This window comes from Galeopterus variegatus, unplaced genomic scaffold (assembly GCF_000696425.1).
Source record: "Galeopterus variegatus unplaced genomic scaffold, G_variegatus-3.0.2 Scaffold779, whole genome shotgun sequence".
Lineage (NCBI taxonomy): Eukaryota > Metazoa > Chordata > Mammalia > Dermoptera > Cynocephalidae > Galeopterus > Galeopterus variegatus.
In genome coordinates this window covers 451,076-469,527 of record NW_007726890.1, presented here as the reverse complement: position 1 = coordinate 469,527, position 18,452 = coordinate 451,076, and the positions used below count along the sequence as shown (strand labels likewise).

Here is an 18,452-nt window from a genome sequence, read left to right as displayed (position 1 = left end):
CAAGGTGGCTATTACTGTCCCCATGTCACCGATGAGTAAATAAGCTCAGAACGGTGTGACGACTGAGCTAATGCTACACAGCGAAACAGCCTGGTCTGCCAGGAGCCACTGTTAAAACCCGCTTTCAAAACCCTGGCACGTGGTGCTATGGAGAGACACGCAACCTCTCCGACAGCTTACTTCTCTCGCCTGTAGAACTAGAATATCCCTGACCTGCCCACCGCATAGGGTGAGAAGCCAACGAGAAAGTGTTCACGCAAGTCCGCTGTAGGTCGCCAAATGGCAGCCAGCCTCGGAACCCGATTCCAAGCACAGGGGAAGCTCTTGGAAGAGCGAGCCGAGCCGAGCCGAGCCGAGCCGAGGCGAGGCGAGGCGAGCCGTGCCTACTCCGGTCGAGCGGGCGACAGCGGCGGAGTTCCAGCCCTGTCAGTGTGCGGGAGCGTGGGCCCACCACCAGATATGGCCACGCCCGTCAGTTCCAAGGACGATAACTATGAATCAGAGCCGGACCAGAACCAGACCTTTGGTCGGCCCAAGAGGAAGGTGAGCCAGGCCACACTAAAGAAAGTGGCCTCCATCCGGCCAACGGCCAGAGTTCACCGGCGCCGGATGCGGTGCCGCCAGTGTGAGGCCTGCGTGCTGACTGACTGCGGGCAGTGCCGCTATTGCAAGGACATGAAGAAGTTTGGGGGTCCCGGGCGGATGAAGCAAAGCTGCGTGAGGCGACAGTGCCTGGCGCCAATTCTGGCCCAAACCACCGTGTGCTTCTTGTGTGGCGAGGTGGGGAAGGAAGACACAGTGGAAGCGGAGGAAGACAAGTTTAACCTCACGCTCATGGAGTGCTGCGTCTGCACCAAAATCATCCACCCTGAATGCCTGAAGATTGAGGAGTCAGAGTATGTGATCAATAGCAAGCTTCCGAACTCCTGGGAGTGTCCGAAGTGTTACCACACCAGGAAACAAAGGGATGGCCCTGGCTTTAAATATGCTTCAAAACTGCCCAGCACCCTGCTCGAGGAGCCAAAGACAAACCAGAAGATGGAAGGGCGGAAGCCTGCTGAGGGGAGTGAGTGTGAGGAGGCGCCCGGGCCCAGCTCAGAAGAGCACCCCAGAAAGATGCCCCTGGTTGGCTTACAGCACCCAAAGGCTGACGATGCTCATCTGAGGAAGTGGGAGCACAAGAAGCCGTGGGAGCTGAAGGGACGTGAGCGAGCCTTGACACTTCAAACATCACCCAGTTCCTCCTCTCAACTCTCGCCGAGGTCCCCTCAAGGCAGCACCCTCAGCCCCTGGTGGAGATCCGGTCTCACTTACTTCCAGAAGCTGCTAAAACCTGAAAATGAAGATAAGCTTTTCAAGGAAAAGCAGCAATCCCAGAAGAACACCGAGAATCGGAAGGCGCTGGCCAACAAGCCCCTCCAGCACTTCATACACAATCCAGAGGACAATCTGCCTGAGGTGCCCTCCAAGACCAGAGAGAGCGACCACTCACAGTCCAGCTCACCCACTGCCAGGCCCAGCACTGAGGGGGCCGAGGGCCGGGAGGCCAAGGTGAAGACACGCCTGAAACAGCAGTTTCCCAACAAGGAGCTGAGCAAGAAGTCAAGGAAGGAGCTTCACCACAAGATCCAGAAAACAGAGAGTAGCCTAGACGACGAGAACCACCAGCCGGTTGAGTCGGAGCACAAGAGCAAGAACAAGGAGCCCAAGCGGCCTCGGCGCTTCTGTGAGCACCCCCACAGTTTCAGCAAGGGTCTCCAGGGCACTCCCAGTGAGATGTGTCACCAGCTGGGGCCTGGCCTGCAAGGCCTGCCCCTCGCCACCTCCAGGCCCCTGCCCTCCATGTCCTCATCCATGTGCATCCAGATGGAGCCCCATGTGATCCGGCCACCCCGCATTACGCCCCCACCCAACTTGCTGCCCCTAGAAGACGGGGTGACCCACATCATGCACAGGGACATGTGGATGAACGTCTTCAGCTACCTCAACCAACAAGACCTGTGTGTCTGCATGCGGGTCTGCAGGACCTGGAACCGCTGGTGCTGCACTAAGCAGTTGTGGACCCACATGGACCTGAGCCACTGCAAGCCTGTCACGCCCCTGATGCTGAGTGGCATTGTCCGGCGACAGCCTGTCTTCCTCAATCTCAGCTGGACCAATATTTCCAGGAAGCAGCTGAGCTGGCTCATCAACCGGTTGCCTGGGCTCCGACACTTGATGCTGTCGGGCTGCTCATGGGTTGCAGTCTCAGCCCTCTGTAGTTCCAGTTGTCCGTTGCTCCTAACCCTGGATATCCAGTGGGTAGAAGGACTAAAGAATGCCGAGATGCAGGATCTCCTGTCCCCGCCCACGGATAACAGGCCAGGTCAGATGGACAATCGAAGCAAGCTCCGGAACATCATGGAGCTGAACCTGGCAGGTCTAGACATCACAGACGCCTCCCTGCAGCTCATCATCCACCATATGCCCCTGCTGTCCAAGCTCAACCTTAGTTACTGTAACCACATCACTGACCAGTCCATCAACCTGCTCACAGCTGTAGGCACCAACACCCGAGACTTCTTAACCAAGATCAACCTGTCAGGCTGCAGTAAGATCACTGATCAGTGCCTGTCCTTCTTCAAACGCTGTAGAAATATCTGTCATATTGACCTGAGGTACTGCAGGCAAGTCACCAAGGAAGCCTGTGAGCAGTTCATAGCCAAAATGACTCCAAGTGTCCAGTTTGGACAAGTGGAAGAAAAATGCCTGCAAAAACTGAATTAGTCCAAGGACAAGTATGTAAATATAGGGTGGGAGACATGGCTGGAGAGAGGGAAAGACTTTACAAAAACCAGGGTTTTCCTTTTCCATTTGGAACTTGGAACAACAAACCAAAGAACTATTCCATTTTGCAAGTCTTGCCAGAGGAGAAACTGTTCAACTACCTGTTTTGGGGATGAGTGAGCTGAACACTTTCCTTTGGTCATTCTGAATCATAACTGCACTGCTTTCTGGACCATTTCTAAGGCAGCCTGTATAAGAAAACATTCCCATCGGAGAGGAGGGTTGACTTTGGTGAAATTCTATTATCGAAGTGTGAGCTTAGGAGTTATTGTCGTTGGCGGTGTTATTTTGTACACCTCATTCCTTGCAACTGTGAGGTTTTTGGTGTTGACATAAAGTGAACCACACACCACATCTGCTGCCATCTTGACACATTTTTTTGTTATTTTTGTTACATTATGTAGAAGTAATTTTGTAACAAATAGTTTAAAGTTATTTATGCAAGGTTTGAATGCATATCAGTGTTTTTTTCATTGTTTTCAGATTGCCAAATTCCCTGATTTCTTTTAGGTACGAGAGAACTTATCTGACAAAGTGAGCTAAGCCCTTCCACTTAATGGCATATGTAACTGGAAGTGGACAGCCTGCTTTGTACGTTCAGAAGTTACATGAGCATGTTGTGGATATATGTAAATTGTAGTCGAAGTAAGATACTTTGTCAAGTTTCCTCCATAGGTAGAATAAATGCCCCCACACAGCCTTTCTTTTCCTTTTTCCTCTCCTTTAAGTGTCAGTTGAGTTCACATTTAGGTTTGTGACATGGCTGTTTACTAGTTGTAAAGCTCTGCTTTCGTTCTTAAGCACTGTTGTTGTAAGGTGGTGTTTCCTAAACCTTCCCTGATACAGTTTTACCATTGTTGAATTTGAGATTGCCAACTTCCCTGATTTCTTTTAGGTAGGAGAGAACTTATCTGACAAAGTGAGCTAAGCCCTTCCACTTAATGGCATATGTAACCGGAAGTGGACAGCCTGCTTTGTACGTCAAAAAGTTACATGAGCATGTTATGGATATATGAAAATTGTAGTCAAAGTAAGACACTTTGCCAAGTTTCCTCCATACTGAATTCACCTTTTTCTCAAAATTTTAAAATTCAGACTTCAGCATTTGCACTCAGGAGGATTTTGTTCCAACATGAGCTCTTGTACTCTATGTAGACCTAATTTATACAGTGAGTCAAGAGGTAGAATAAATGCTCCCACATAGCCTTTCTTTTCCTTTTTCCTTTCCTTTAAGTGTTAGTTGAGATCTCATTTAGGTTTGTGACATGGCTATTTACTGGTTGTAAAGTTCTGCATTCTTTCTTAAGCACCATTGTTGTAAGGTGGTGTTGCCTAAACCTTCCCTGATACAGTTTTACCACTGTTGAATTTGTATAAACAATTGTACAAAAAAAAAAAAAAAAAAAAGTTTCGCCAGTGTTTTAAATCTCTTTGGCATTATTAGCATGTCTGTGAAATTGCATGACCAAGAATTTGTTTTCCACCCATTTCCCAACCCACATAAATGTGATACCTAGACACTGCAAAACTCTATCTCTGGCTTGTAACTATTGAAAATTTCAGATGACCCCACATTTTGTTCCTTTGTACTGCCATGGATTTTTTTTTAAAGAATAGTTATTTAGGGCAGCATAGAAAGATAATTAAAAATAAAGTCAACTACTAGGAGGGGCAAACAATTGATTATACTTCTACCTACAAACTAAAGCCCTATCTCAGTTAAGACTGTATATTCACAGTATACGACAAGCTATGTAGTACTCTAAGGCCATAACTTTATTTTTGTGTTATGGAAATAAATTTTGAAAATAAGTCATGAATATTTAAATGTTTTATTTTGTTCTGTAGTAAGACCTAATATTCAGCCAACTGCAATTATATTTTCAAACTAAACTTTATGACTTCTAGGCATTTGGCTCAAAAACTTATAAATGTATTTTGTGAAAATTCATTCAATAAAATTGCACGTTATAACAAAGAAAAGACCTATATAATAAAAACATGTAAACATAAAACTACATTTCAATAATTAATGTGGAGAATTTCCTACTACTGTGCCTTGAAAATTGTTCAAAAAAAATTGCCGAATAAATAAATCTTACGGTGTCATACAGTACACATTTTTGTTTATTATTTTGCAAGAGTCTATTATGCTGAAACTTTTATCTTCTATAGTTTATTTTGGAAATATGACACAAAAAAATCATTAACAATGACTTGCAATGCATTAATCTTTTGTTCAAATGGGAACCCTCTCTATTTAATAACTGTTAGTTTGTAATTATACAATGATCACCTTTAAAAATTTTAAGCAATCTCTCATCACTGTATTAAAGTTCTTTCTAAGAAAGGAAAAAAAGAATTTTGAAAATTATGAAATTATTCCATAAATACAAGATTAGTAGAGTATAGTTTCAGAGGACAATTCACATCAATCAACAAAAGAAATTTAAATTTTCAAGAATTTGTTAGTAATTATTTTCTATCAAAATTTAAATGTGTATTCACTAACCTTATAATTGGTTAAATGCAAATCATATTTCTAATAATTGACATTTATATTTTACATATATGTATTTTCCAATATTTCCAAAAGAGTATTCTTTAAAAGGAATTTTTTAAAATAGGGATATTTGGTCTCAAGGTGTGTTTGTAAAATAGCCCTGAGTTTTGCTGGTGTGTCAAATCAGGATACTAGGCCAATACAATAAAAAGTAAGTATGACCTATATTTTCTTTTTTCTATTGGTTGACTAGAATTATTTCAGCCACTTAAAATATTTTACCTGTGTGAGAAGTCTCTCCTTTTCTTCAGTCTCTTCTGGTGTAAGAGGTTCAGCTCCATCAATCTTTTTTTGCTCTTCTCTCTGAGCCAGGGCTGGATTTGGGACATCGGGATTCCTTGGGACCTACAAATCAAGAGATGAGCTATGAGTACACTGAAGAGAAAATTTAATTATTTAGGGTTTATATATACATATCAATCTTTAGAGTTATTTCAACAGTAAACAATATGAAGTCATAACCAGAATGACACAATGACACATGGTCCTCTCCACATTTCTGCTACCATACTACCAAAATAAAAACCATTCTTGTGCCATCTAGTATTTCAGAGTTAAAACCCACTGGTAAATAAATGCCACATTATCATCAATACTGCCATTTGCAACAACATGGATGGACCTTGAGAGAATAATATTAAGTGAAACGAGTCAGGCAGAGAAAAAGAAATACCACATGTTCTCACTTATTGGTGGAAGCTAAAAATAAATTAATTAATTCACTCACATACACACACAAAAAAGAAGTCCGGGGGAGGGGGGAGAAGAAGATATAACAACTACAATCTTTTGAAGTTGTTACAACAAGCAAACGGAAAGGACATTCTTGGGTGGGAGGGGGGAGAGGGAGGAGGGAGGGAGGTTTCGGTGATGGGCCATAATAACCAACTACATTGTATATTGACAAAATAAAAATTTTAAAAATAAATAAATAAATGCCACATTATATTCTAGATTTGATTATCCTGTGGAACAAAGCATATCCTTATGATTCTGTAATCCACAGAATAAACAAAAAGTATGGCAGTAAAAAAAGAGCCCCTATTCTCCAGCAATATAGAACAGGGTAGAGAAGTGGCAATGCACATAAAGATTCCATACAACTCAGATCAGTTCAACATGCAAAAGGAGTGCTTTTATTGTCCAGAGTATGTGAAGGAAGAGCATTTTCATATAAAATGGAAAGTCTGGAAGAAGTGACAGGATAATAAAGAAAAAAAAGGAAACAGCAGTATGGGGCAGTAATCACTGTATGGAGGGACAAACTAAGTCTCTCAGCCTAAAACCTGCATCTGCAGCTACGATGCAGCCCATTGATTTAAGAGGGCAGGTAGAGAACACATGTAGTACATTTCATAGCTTTCCATTAAACATGAAAATAAAAGTGTTGGCAAGAAGCCTTCTGCTGTTTGGAATGCACATATATCATAAATGACTAATGTCCTCGGGGTATCAGATAGGCATGGTTTTACTACAATGTAATTACAATACATATTAGAGGACATTTTTCTCATTGTTATACATATTTCATAGAGTTTGGCACTATATCATTGTAATTTAAAAATAAATGTTTCTTAAAAACTATTGCATCCAATAGTTCTTCAAATATAAAACCTTCTAACTGGCCATTAAAAAGAAATACTGAAAAAGCAGATTCACTTGTGATCATCAGTGCCAGACAACCAAATTAGTACATTTTGATTAAATGTCTATTATGTTCATAGCGCTATGATAAGCACTGATTAGAATATAAAAGTAGTATTAGGCATGGTCCTTTCCTACAAGGAGTTGTGGAATTTTAAGCTGTACCTTAAGATTTGGGAAGATGGAGAGGAGGAAAGAATATTCTAGGCTGGAGTGGTATGCATAAAAGCATGATGGCAGAAATGTAGGAAGGTGTATATAGGGATTATGTTGAGAAGGGATAAAAAACAAGCCCAGGTGGAAACAGATTTAGAAGGCCTTGAAATTACACAGTAGGCACTGGAGACTTTTGAAGAAGGGAGTAAAGTGCCATAACATAGTGCTTTCACCTTGAAGACTTGTTGTGGATGAACTGAAGTGGGGAAGTGACTAGAGGCAAGAGAACCTGCTAAACTGTCATAATCTAGAAATGAGGTATGATCACCTGGCCTAGGATGGTAGCAAGAAGTAGGGGGAAAAAAGGTGTAACTTAAAAATTAAATGTAGTCCAGTGATAAGCATTATTAAAAATAACATTTTCAATAGCTAAATTCAATTTGAAAATTATAGGCACACCAGCATTTTCATTCTTAAGTATTTACCCAAAGAAATGAAAACATACCTATACAAAGACTTTTACATGAATGTGCACAGCAGCTTTATTCATAATAGCCAAAACCTGGAAGACAGCCCAGATGTCCATCAACAAGAGAATGGATAAGCAAGCTGTGGTCTAGCCATATAATGGAATAATGCTCAGCAATAGAAAGGAAGAAACCACTGAGACATGGGACAACATGGTTGAATCGCTAACCATTATGCTTAGTGAACGAAACCTTACGCAAAAAGTATGATTCCGTTTATATAAAATTCTGGAACCACAAAAATACCCTCATCTATGGAGGAAAATACCAGAACAATGGTTGCCTCTGAGGAGGGCATATGAGGGGATTCACTGGGAAGAGGCACTTTTCTGAGATGACAGTAATATTCTTTATTTTTATAGGGGTTTAGGTTATATAGGTGTATCCATTTGTCAAAATACACTGAACGATACACTTTAATTAAGATTATACACTTCACTCTATGTAAATTTTACCTTAAAACAGAAATCATAAATAAATTTTGAACTCTGCCTAATGATATACATGTTGAAGTGTTTCCGAGTAAAATGTATTTATGTCTGCAGTTTTGAAATGCGTAAAAAATAAAATAGATATCCATACGATGGAGGACTGGATAAAAAGAAAAGTGGGTGAAAAAGCAAATACAGTACAATGTATACTGTAGAATATATGTGGTGTGTATATATATAGGTATTCAGTATACAATTATTTCAACATATTTAAATGTTTGAAATTCTTCATAATAATATGTTTAGGAAAAACTACATAGTTTTAAAAGCTTAAAAGACCCCTTAAATTGCTGGTATGTGAAATTACTTTGACTTCAAATTTTAATTTTAATTGAGAAAAACCTCTGATCTTAAGCTACTTCTGTATCAAACATCTTCAAAATTTCTGTGTCCAACAAACTATATTTTAACAAAATGAAGCATTTTATAAATATATAATTTATGACATAAAATAGATAATATAACCACACAAAATAAGATAAAATATTTATTCCCATGCAGATTTCCACAATACTAAAAATTTCCTCTTTGAACTTCTAATAAAGGCAAAATCAGAATATCGTATAATACCATTAGATTTTAGGATTCACTGCAGACAATTTCTTTGACATCCACTCTTCACATTATTTAACACAGCAAAATTAAGAATGACTTCATCAGTGCTATGTTCACTATTTTAATTCTAGAAATACATAGCTGCTAAAGTATTTTGAATTAGAAATGACTCAAAATTCCTAAATTCCTCTATCTCCTCCCACAAAACAAATCTCCTCTTTAATATTCATCATTTTAAAACGACATTCATTTTTTACCTCATGAGGTTTTTAACAGCATTATACTTCCCGGAATGATTTCAAAGTGCTCTTTAAGAATTAAGTAGACAAATTATAGAACAACAGTACTGAACAGACACCTAGAAGGCATCTGAAGTACTCATACTCTGTCTTACTATGGTCCCCAGCAACACAATACATAAAAAGCTATCTTCCAAAAGGAAACATCTCAATTATTATTTGGATTTCTAGTCAGACCCTAAAGAATTCGTGAATAAGAACTGTGTTCCATGAAATAGTGAAAAAAATTTTTTGGTCTTGTTTTGATGGAGTTTGGATGTATTGTCCTCCCAGAACTCGTGGAAATCTGATCCCCAGTATGACAGTTTGAATCATTGGGGCAGATCCCTCATGTATGGATTAGTGCTCTCCCTAGGTGAGGAGAGTAATGAGTGAGTTCTCACTCTATTAGTTCCCGCCAGAGCTGGCTGTTTAAAAGACACTGGCACCTCCTCTCTGTCTCTCTCTTGCTTCCTCTCGCCATGTCGTCTGCTTGTACCGCCGGCTGCCTGCCACTTTCCTCCATGAATAGAAGCAGCTTCAGGCCCGTGCCAGAAGCAGCTGTCCGAGAATCGTAAGCCAAATAAATCTCTTTTCTTTATAAGCTACCCAGTCTCAGGTATTCTGTTAGAGCAACACAAAACTGGACTAATACATGTTTCTTAGGAGTCTAGCAAGCATTTCACAGAAATATGAAATACTGAATTAAATGTGACAGAGCACAAAATAAAGCAGTAACCTGAAATCAGCTCACCGTATTTTAGTTCTACCACTGCAAAATAGGTGGCCCTCAATGACACATTACTAAAACTCACAAAGATTATTGAACTTCCTCCATCTGTCAAATGTTTATATTTTTCCCTAAAGAATCTTTTATTGGGGATAAATGTTAGAATGCTTTCTTCAGCTTCAAATATGGCAGAACTCTCTCAACTCCAGGTCTTAGATTCAACAGAACTTCCACATACTGTGGATTTTTAATGCTACAATTGAGATTTCAATTAAATCATCCTCTTCCAATGTAAAGATTTTAGTGAACAAGTAATTAGATGCATTAAAAACTCCTTTAAATTGCAAGAACAATGAAGCTTCTGAATATACTAACATGCAACAAGGTCAAAGCTTAGATAGTGGGAAGAATTGATACATACTCACTGCTATCTACCAAATGGCTAGGACAAAACAAATACTTCTTTCATCCTCAAATAAGACAAAACTTTTTAACTCCAGATCTTATTGTCAGCAATACTGCTGTGACCTTGTGCTGAATATGGACGGGGAAAGGGAGGGAGAGAAAACAGAAAATAAAAGTGCAAATAAGCAGGCCCTCAAGGAAAACATTCTTGACTAAGTGCCTCACCAGCCCCACCCAAATCACTACAGAATAAGACTTTGGGGGCTCAAAATAGATAAAACATTACCAGGAATCACAGGGCCCCCAGCGATAGGCAATACTTATCTCCCCTTGGCTAACAATTATTTAAGCAGAAAACGGGAAGCAGTCACTTTTTGAGAATCTGACTGTATACACAGAATGCCAAGTAACGTCACTACAGCAGTTTTGTTCATCTGAGAATAAACTAGTGCTCCATTCACTTTGTGGCCCCAGTGAATTTTCTGGAAGTATGGAGAGGAAGCCAGTGCTAGATATCCTTTGAGAAGATATGTCTAACAGTTATGTATCACACCATCCTTGAAAGAAAGATTTTACAGATGATTAACATTCCATGTAATCCATCTACACTCTAAACTCAAACACAAAACCCAATCAATTAAAGAACCCACCTCAGCTCCAGTCCATAGTTCTTGGTAAAGAATGGAAGAGACAAGGTTCAGAAAGAACCAACATCCAGAATGTATGCTTATTTGTCTTGTAAATCCTCAGCTAAGTATGCATAGGGAGAATCAAGGCACGTCTCAAGACAATACAGAGGCAATTCAGGACAGGGCTGAAGAGAGCACAAGGCCAGGAGTAGAGTAGTAGAGGCTCAGTTTTCCTTCCACCACCACCACCCACGTTGCCACGATCTTCCCTCTTTCTGATACTTCAACAGCATCCTGGCTGTTCTCCCTTGTTAAACTCACCATTTTCTGCATCACAGCCAGAGTTATCTTTTAAAAATTAAACTGATCACACTTCACCACTTATAACTTGTATGATCTTGAGCAAATTACTCAACCTCTCTATGACTAAGTTTCCTCATCTGTAAAATAAGGATGTAGTTCCAGGGCTGTTATGAGGATAATGAGCTAATATTTACAAAGAATTTAGAACAGTAAGTAACATAAGTAGGACTAAATAAGTATCTGCTATTATTATTTCACCACTCACCCACCCACTTCCCTAACTTAAAAACATACCAAGGTTTTTCCTTGATCGAAAGCTCAGTTCAACTCTATAGGTCATTGAAGGCTCCACATGATCTGACTCTACCCCCTCTCCAGCCTCATCTCAAGTCTCTCTCCTCCTTACCACTCCCTAGCGACACCACCTTCTTGCAGTCCCCAAAACGGGCCATCCTTCTTCTCACCTCCACAGCTCTGCACATGAGATTCCCCACCGCAGCTCTTCTTTCCCACACTTCCTGTGGCTAATTCACATCGCTCTGATCTCAGCTTACATGACACTTCCGTGGGGAATACTTCCTTCATCTCCCAGTCCACATTAGATACCCAGGTTATACTGCCCCCCTAGCACTCTTAGTAAGCGCAGAAACACGCAAATATTGGCATCGGTACACCACGGTATCCGTTTAATGTCTGTTTCCTCCATTAGAATTCACAAGATGAAGGACCTTGTGTGTCTTATTCACTGCTTTATCCCAAGTACTTGGCACAGCACCTGGCACAGAGAAGTACTCAATAAACAGGCAATAACTGAAAATAAGAAGTCCTCCTTTCACTCATTCTCTCTCCGGTTGCTTCTTTCTGGGAGATGGGATGCAATAGCATGAATTCCATGCCATCTCCCTAGTCATTCCTTTTCTCCCTCATTCCACCTCTCCTTCACCCTCTTCCCTTCTATTGTGCTTCGCAGCTCTCCCTTCATTCCTCTGTCTTCTGAGTTTTCCTCTCTCCTCCGTCTCCTTCCAGCTGGCCAGCACCAAAGGAGTCACTGTAAGATCTCACCCCTAACCACAAACCACCTGTAATGAGAAGCACTGTTCACATTCAAACTGGAGCCATGGCCAGAACGGGGTAGGCATCGTAATTATCACAGGGAATAAAATTTCAGGATCTCCAAAGAAGAGCATAAACAGTTATATCATCAAAGTTTTTTTTTTTTTTTATTGCTGCTGCTTGACTACCACTTGGCCCACCCCCCAAACGACATGCCACAACACTATAAACACAGTCCTTATTTAGGACTGCAGAAAGAAGGGTTATATCACATGTGGAAAGAGTCCAGAATGTTGGAATGGAAAGAGCAGAGCATATGAATACCAAGAAGCTGGGCATGAGACCAGCATCCAAGGCAATGCTGTTTAGCTTTGTGACCTTGAACAAGGTCAGTTAACAAACTCTCTGAACTTCAGTTACCTCACCTATTACAAGGAGATGATAATACCTACTTCATGAGGTTCTTAGAAATCAAATAAAGTATGTGTTAAAGCATTTCGTAAATTATAAAATGCTCTACACAAATATTTGGTTTATGACTAGCTGAAGTCTAACATTTTAATTAATTCTCCTTTCAAGTCTCACTAATAACAGTCAATAAAAGTAACAGAAAAGAATGTTCTAAACCTAAAACCTAAAGTGTCCCTCCAAAACTTGACCCCCACTGTGACAGTGTTAAAAGGGTAGAAATCCTCTAATGGTTAATTGAAAGGTGGGGCCTTGAAGAGGTGTTTAGATTGTAGGACCATGCCATGGTGAATGGATTAATAACGGAGGTCACGGGCTTCAAAAGGGAAGCACAAAGAATCTGCCCTCTCTCTGCTCTGCTATTTTCTGCCATGTGAGACCCCTGGATCACTGTCGCCACCACCGAGGCCTTCACTAAATGTGTTCCCTGGACTGGACTTCCCAGTCTCCAAAACTGTAAGCAATAAATTTTGTTTTCTTTATAAATCACCAATTCTGTGTATTTTGTTATAAGCAACAGAAACAGACTGATACACCTTAATATGATGCTATATACTCATATGTGTTTACCTCATAAAATCTTTTTTTTATTTTTTTTTATTTTTTTTTATTTTTATTTTTTTTTAATTTTTATTTTGTCCAATCTTATTAACTACTTTGTTATTAATTTTACTACTTTTATTTTGCATTTTGAACTATAACTTGCCTGCTTATTCTGGCATATCACAGTTTTCACTTTCTTTGAAACTGTTTTTATACCTGGTTTGAATACTCAACCATGTTTACTTTACTCTTCCACAATTTCCTAAGAAGGATTTTATTCAGTCCTATTAGTTTAATAATACATTCAAATTTAATCATATTTCCCTAACTAGACTGTAACTAATCACTCATATTCCCCTTAAGTTTTTTGTTCTTATTTATATATTTTTAAACTTTGGTATATAAATAGGAAGCAATGCTTTTTCTTTTTTTGCTCTTATTCAAATAGTAATGCTCCCACTCTGGACAAATAGCAGAAACACTAGAGGTCCACTCAAATTCCAAAATATAAATGAACTAACTAAATATCTTATAAACATGGAGCTTTACCACATTCCAGCTACTAGTCAAACTATTTGGACATTCAAAAGGACTGGCCAGTTAGTTCACTTGGTCAGAGCATGGTGCGGGTAACACCAAGGTCAAGGGTTTGGATCCCTTTTACTGGCTAGCTGCCAAAAAATAAAAAATAAAATTGGTCATACAAAGGGTCTTCAAAAAGTTTGTGGAGAGAATAGTATCTTTTTATTCTATTTTTCTGCGAACTTTCTGAAGTACCCTCATAGTTCCCATTGTGATAAAGTTTCACAAAATAAATTTAAAAACATAGCTTCCTACTTATAAAACAGAAAACTTCATAAAATTACAATACTGTTAATATTTTTGTAATTCAGTTTATACTAGTCATTACTATAGCTTTAGTCATCCCACTCCATTCACTAGGAAGTCAATTTGAACATATGGAAACAACCTTTGGTGTGTTTAATCTCTTAATATGATCAATTTAGTGTGACAAACATTAAATTTCACTCACTAAAAATAGGTCCCTATCTGCCTATATAAATATGAATTTTGAATTCCAAAAGATCGTTTTAAAATTATATAATTCATTATCAGGTTTATCATTATCTTTAACACCTAAGTGACCACAATCTACTAACCATTAATAAGGCTTTCATCAACCTGTGAGAAATAAGCACAAAAATATATTTATTGGTCCTATTAAGGAAAATATTCAAAAATGTCCTATAATGTATCAACATTCACTTCTAATTAAACCCATACCTACTGTTCTTTCTCTATATTCTTTGACCACTCAAACACTAGCATTATTAAAAATGTTATTGTTACCATTTGAAATAATGAATAATTCTCCATTAATCCCATTTAATGATGATCCTATTGGCAGTTCAGTAGTCTGATGCTTTACTTCTCCATAAACCTCCTTCTTGGTTTTAAAAACATCACTGTTTTGATTTATTCTTACATTCTCTAACATTAAAATGTAACACCTTCTGTGTAGCTTAATAGATTATATTATGTTAAAAGATTATATTACACTAATCTAAAAAACTGAAAAATTACCTTGTAGCCTATTGTCTTCCGATAATAAAGAATTTCCTTTTCCAAGAGCTCAAATAAACGTGGTGGGAAAAACTGAAAGTCCTGAACATTTGGCTGTTTTGGAGGCCTTGGAGCCTGTGAGGGGAAAATGCATTACATTTATTATATGTTTTCAGTACATGCAGTGAACATACTTATCTTTTACTATTTCTTCGATATATGGAAAAATAAATACAATTGGAATCCATTTACATGGCTGCGCCCTATCAAGTACTTTTTTGTTCTATTGTAGGGACAATGATTTGGCAATAATATAAGTAAATCGGAATCACAGACCATGTTACACGAGAAATCTAGCATAGAACATAAAACTGGACTGGACTGTTTTACCTTCGGAATCTTTGGCTCGCTGACACGCAGAGCCTCTCTAAAGTAGGCATCCACCGCATAGTTTGCTTTGCGTTCTCGTTTAGGAGGTTCAATCCATTCCACCGTACCAAGCTATACACAACAAACAAGAACAAGGGGTTTAATTACTCCAAACAGTTTTACCAAAACCGAGTACATTGAAGCTGCAGAAGCATGTGAAAACCAAAGCCATTAGAAAGAATCAAAACTTGGTTCATAAACCACAATTACACCCCCAACATTCCAAAACCTTGTATTGTACATCAAGTTTAGATGTAAAGATGTTTTTGTTGTTGTTGTTTGAAAGGTTTGAAGATTAGTTCTCCCTTAGTAATCGAGAAGAACTCTCATAATCTGTTTAGTATTTTATGTCAAATTAAATAAATAAATAGAAGCTAATAGAGAAAAAAGAGTAACACTGATTCTGACAACTGTGGTAAGTGTATGAATTAGAAAATGGACATGAGAGGTAAATAAGGAATATCAACATGACAGGCATATATCCCTTCAAATCAAATGAAATGGTAAAATAAGACCTGGAAAGGGAGCTGTGGTACAGTGGGATAAGTCAGTGGAATCAGAAAGACCTAGATTTAAATCCAGGGTCTGCCACTTCCCCAGTTGTATAACTTTGGGGAAATTATTTTCTCCATCTGTAAAATGAAAATAATAATACCTACCCTGAAGATTAAATGAGACCATATACAGTACATGTAAACTGCCAAGAGTTAAACACAAGGCATTATTAAACATCCAAAGTAATGTAAACAATGATTTGGTAGCATTACAAAATTTTACTCCCTTACTACCCAGAAAATAAAATTTAACAATCAACAGACAAAATGACAATACGAAGTTCTGGAGTCTGAGGAATGGTTCTCTAACTCACGTGTTTTTCTTGATTTCACAGTGCCTAGCCTAAGCCTTTAAGTAAAATATACCATTAATGGCCTAAAAGAGGCAATTGATCTACCACTAATGGTCCCACTCTATTTGATCTTATTTAAGGGCTGGAATCCAACCTTGGCATTATATTTTAAGAGTGGATGATAAACTAAGATAAGCAGAATTGTCAGAGATCTACAAACTCTCACGGTGTCTAGAGAAGTAAAGACAAATGACAGACATAATAGTGGCATTCACATATGTGAAAGTCTATCAAATAGAAAAGAACACAGTTCTTTGTTGATCCCTAAGATTAAAATCAATGTGGAAAGTTAAAGTAGATTGCTACTCAATATAATTTAATAACCATGCATTAAGTATCTACTGTATTAAATGCAAGTAAGTGTCAGGGATACAAAGATGAATAAAATAATCTCTTTCATCAAGGACCTTATAAGTCAAATAAGAAGTTTTTTGAGAACTAGAGAATATAAAACAGTGAAACAAACAATCCCGAGAAAGGTAAGATTCCCAACACTACAGTGTTCAAACAGGCTGGATACCTGTCCTAGATGCTATAGATGAGATTTTTTAATTACAAGAAAGGTTAGAGCAAATAATCTTTAAGTCCTTTTCTAACTCTAAGGGTCTACATGATATAAATATTATAAAGTGATGTCTAAGTAAAATTAGAAATACCCACAACAGTGAAACGAATTTTGCTTTTTTTTCAGACTGATTAATGTGAGGTAATAGTAATGGAAAAGATATTTTATAAATAACTAATATTTTATCTTTCTCAACTGGAGTGAAAATAAATTAATAATCATTTAAACTAACTTTCTAAAAGTAATGTATTTGGCCATTTTAGCCTATATTTGTTTGAAGGTTAGGTATTCAAATTTGAAATAAACATTAAATAAGGCCAATTCCTGAAATTTCAAAAGTATAATAAATTATGCTGAATTAGTTTGTTTTAAACAAAAGTACATTAATACTAATTTATTCAAGTTAATTTACTCAGGATTAACGTCAGCCATTATGACTTACTTTATGACCATACCTGGTAAATTAATGCAACTGGTTCAACAAATCATATATGAAAATCTACCTCAATGTATAATTCCCATGATTTATAAACAATATTCTTTCAGGACTCCAATTCTCTTCAATGGATTATTTGAACCTATTTTAAGAACCTATCTAGAAAATATAAAAAGAGAGAAATAAAATATAATCTCAGCTCAGTCTATTCAGAAAAAAATTCTAATATTAGACATTACTATTAGCCAGTTATTCCTCTAAAAATACAAGTCATCATAATTATTATTAAACTTTCTCTGTATCTGTGCATCATTATTTTGCTAAAATTTTCCTCTAAGCCTGGCTGGTTAGCTCACTTGGGAGACCATGGTGCTGATAACACCAAGGTCAAGGGTTCAGATCCCCTACTAGCCAGCCATCAAAAATAATAATAATTTTCCTCCAAAAATGCAGATAAGAAGCTCCATTGAAATTTAGACTCCATTGTATAATATTTTCCACTTTATAAAACGTACCTAGTACCCATAAGCCCATAGGAATAATTGTAAAATTAATAAAATTCATATCACATAATGAGATCTAAAAAGCATATTAGGAAGGTAATTTCTACACTGTGGAGACAGGCTATCACCTCCATCTCAGTAGGATAAAACATAAGCAGTCTGAGTTAAGATTATACATAAAACAAGTAGATAGATATAAGTCAAGAAACTAAAATCTATCAGAAACAATAACAGCAACAAAGCATTATCAGCATACTAGCTGCAATACAAACTAATACAATGCTCACCTCTCATTTTTCAGTAAAATCAATCATTTTTCAGTAAGAATGAGTTTTTTTTTATTTCAATGAAATTCATTTCTGTCAGTTCAAAAATATAACAGCTCTATGGAACCATTTGAGTAACAAAATAAATAATGATAGAATTCTATCATTACATATATTTTGGTGATGTGGTTTGGATGTGTTGTCCCCTCCAAAACTCGTGGAAATTTGATTTCCAATGTGGCAGTGTTGGAAACTGATTGAGATGGGGGCAGATCCCTCATGAATGGATTAATGCTCTCCCTGGGGGAGGGGTGGGATTAATGAGTGAGTTCTCACTCTATTAGTTCCCACGAGAGCTCCTTGCTTAAAAAGACCCTGACACCTTCTCTCCCTCTCTTGCTTTCTCTCTCTTGCTTCCTCTCGCCATGTGATCTGCTTGTACCTGCTGGCTGCCTGTCACTTTCCGCCATGAGGAGAAGCAGCCTGAGGCCCATGCCAGATGCAGCTGTCCCAGAATCGTAAGCCAAATAAACCTCTTTCCTTTATAAATTACCCAGTCTCAGGTATTTCTGTTATAGCAACACAAAACGGACTAATACATTTGGATTGTAA

General features: G+C 38.2%; 1 protein-coding gene and 1 pseudogene across 4 annotated transcripts in view; one reads left to right on the top strand and one right to left on the bottom strand.

Annotated features, from left to right (window-relative positions):
- SMARCA1 (SWI/SNF related, matrix associated, actin dependent regulator of chromatin, subfamily a, member 1) overlaps positions 1-18,452 on the bottom strand; it is a 78,961-nt gene that overhangs the window by 22,141 nt on the left and 38,368 nt on the right. For all 4 annotated transcript variants that reach the window (XM_008572396.1, XM_008572395.1, XM_008572394.1 and 1 more), the window contains 3 exons: positions 15,125-15,235; positions 14,756-14,869; positions 5,612-5,734 (listed from right to left, as the gene is read on the bottom strand). In XM_008572396.1, coding sequence (XP_008570618.1) covers positions 5,612-5,734; positions 14,756-14,869; positions 15,125-15,235 — 348 coding nt within the window. The remainder of the gene's footprint in view (positions 1-5,611; positions 5,735-14,755; positions 14,870-15,124; positions 15,236-18,452) is intronic.
- Positions 460-2,766, top strand: LOC103590203 (annotated as a pseudogene).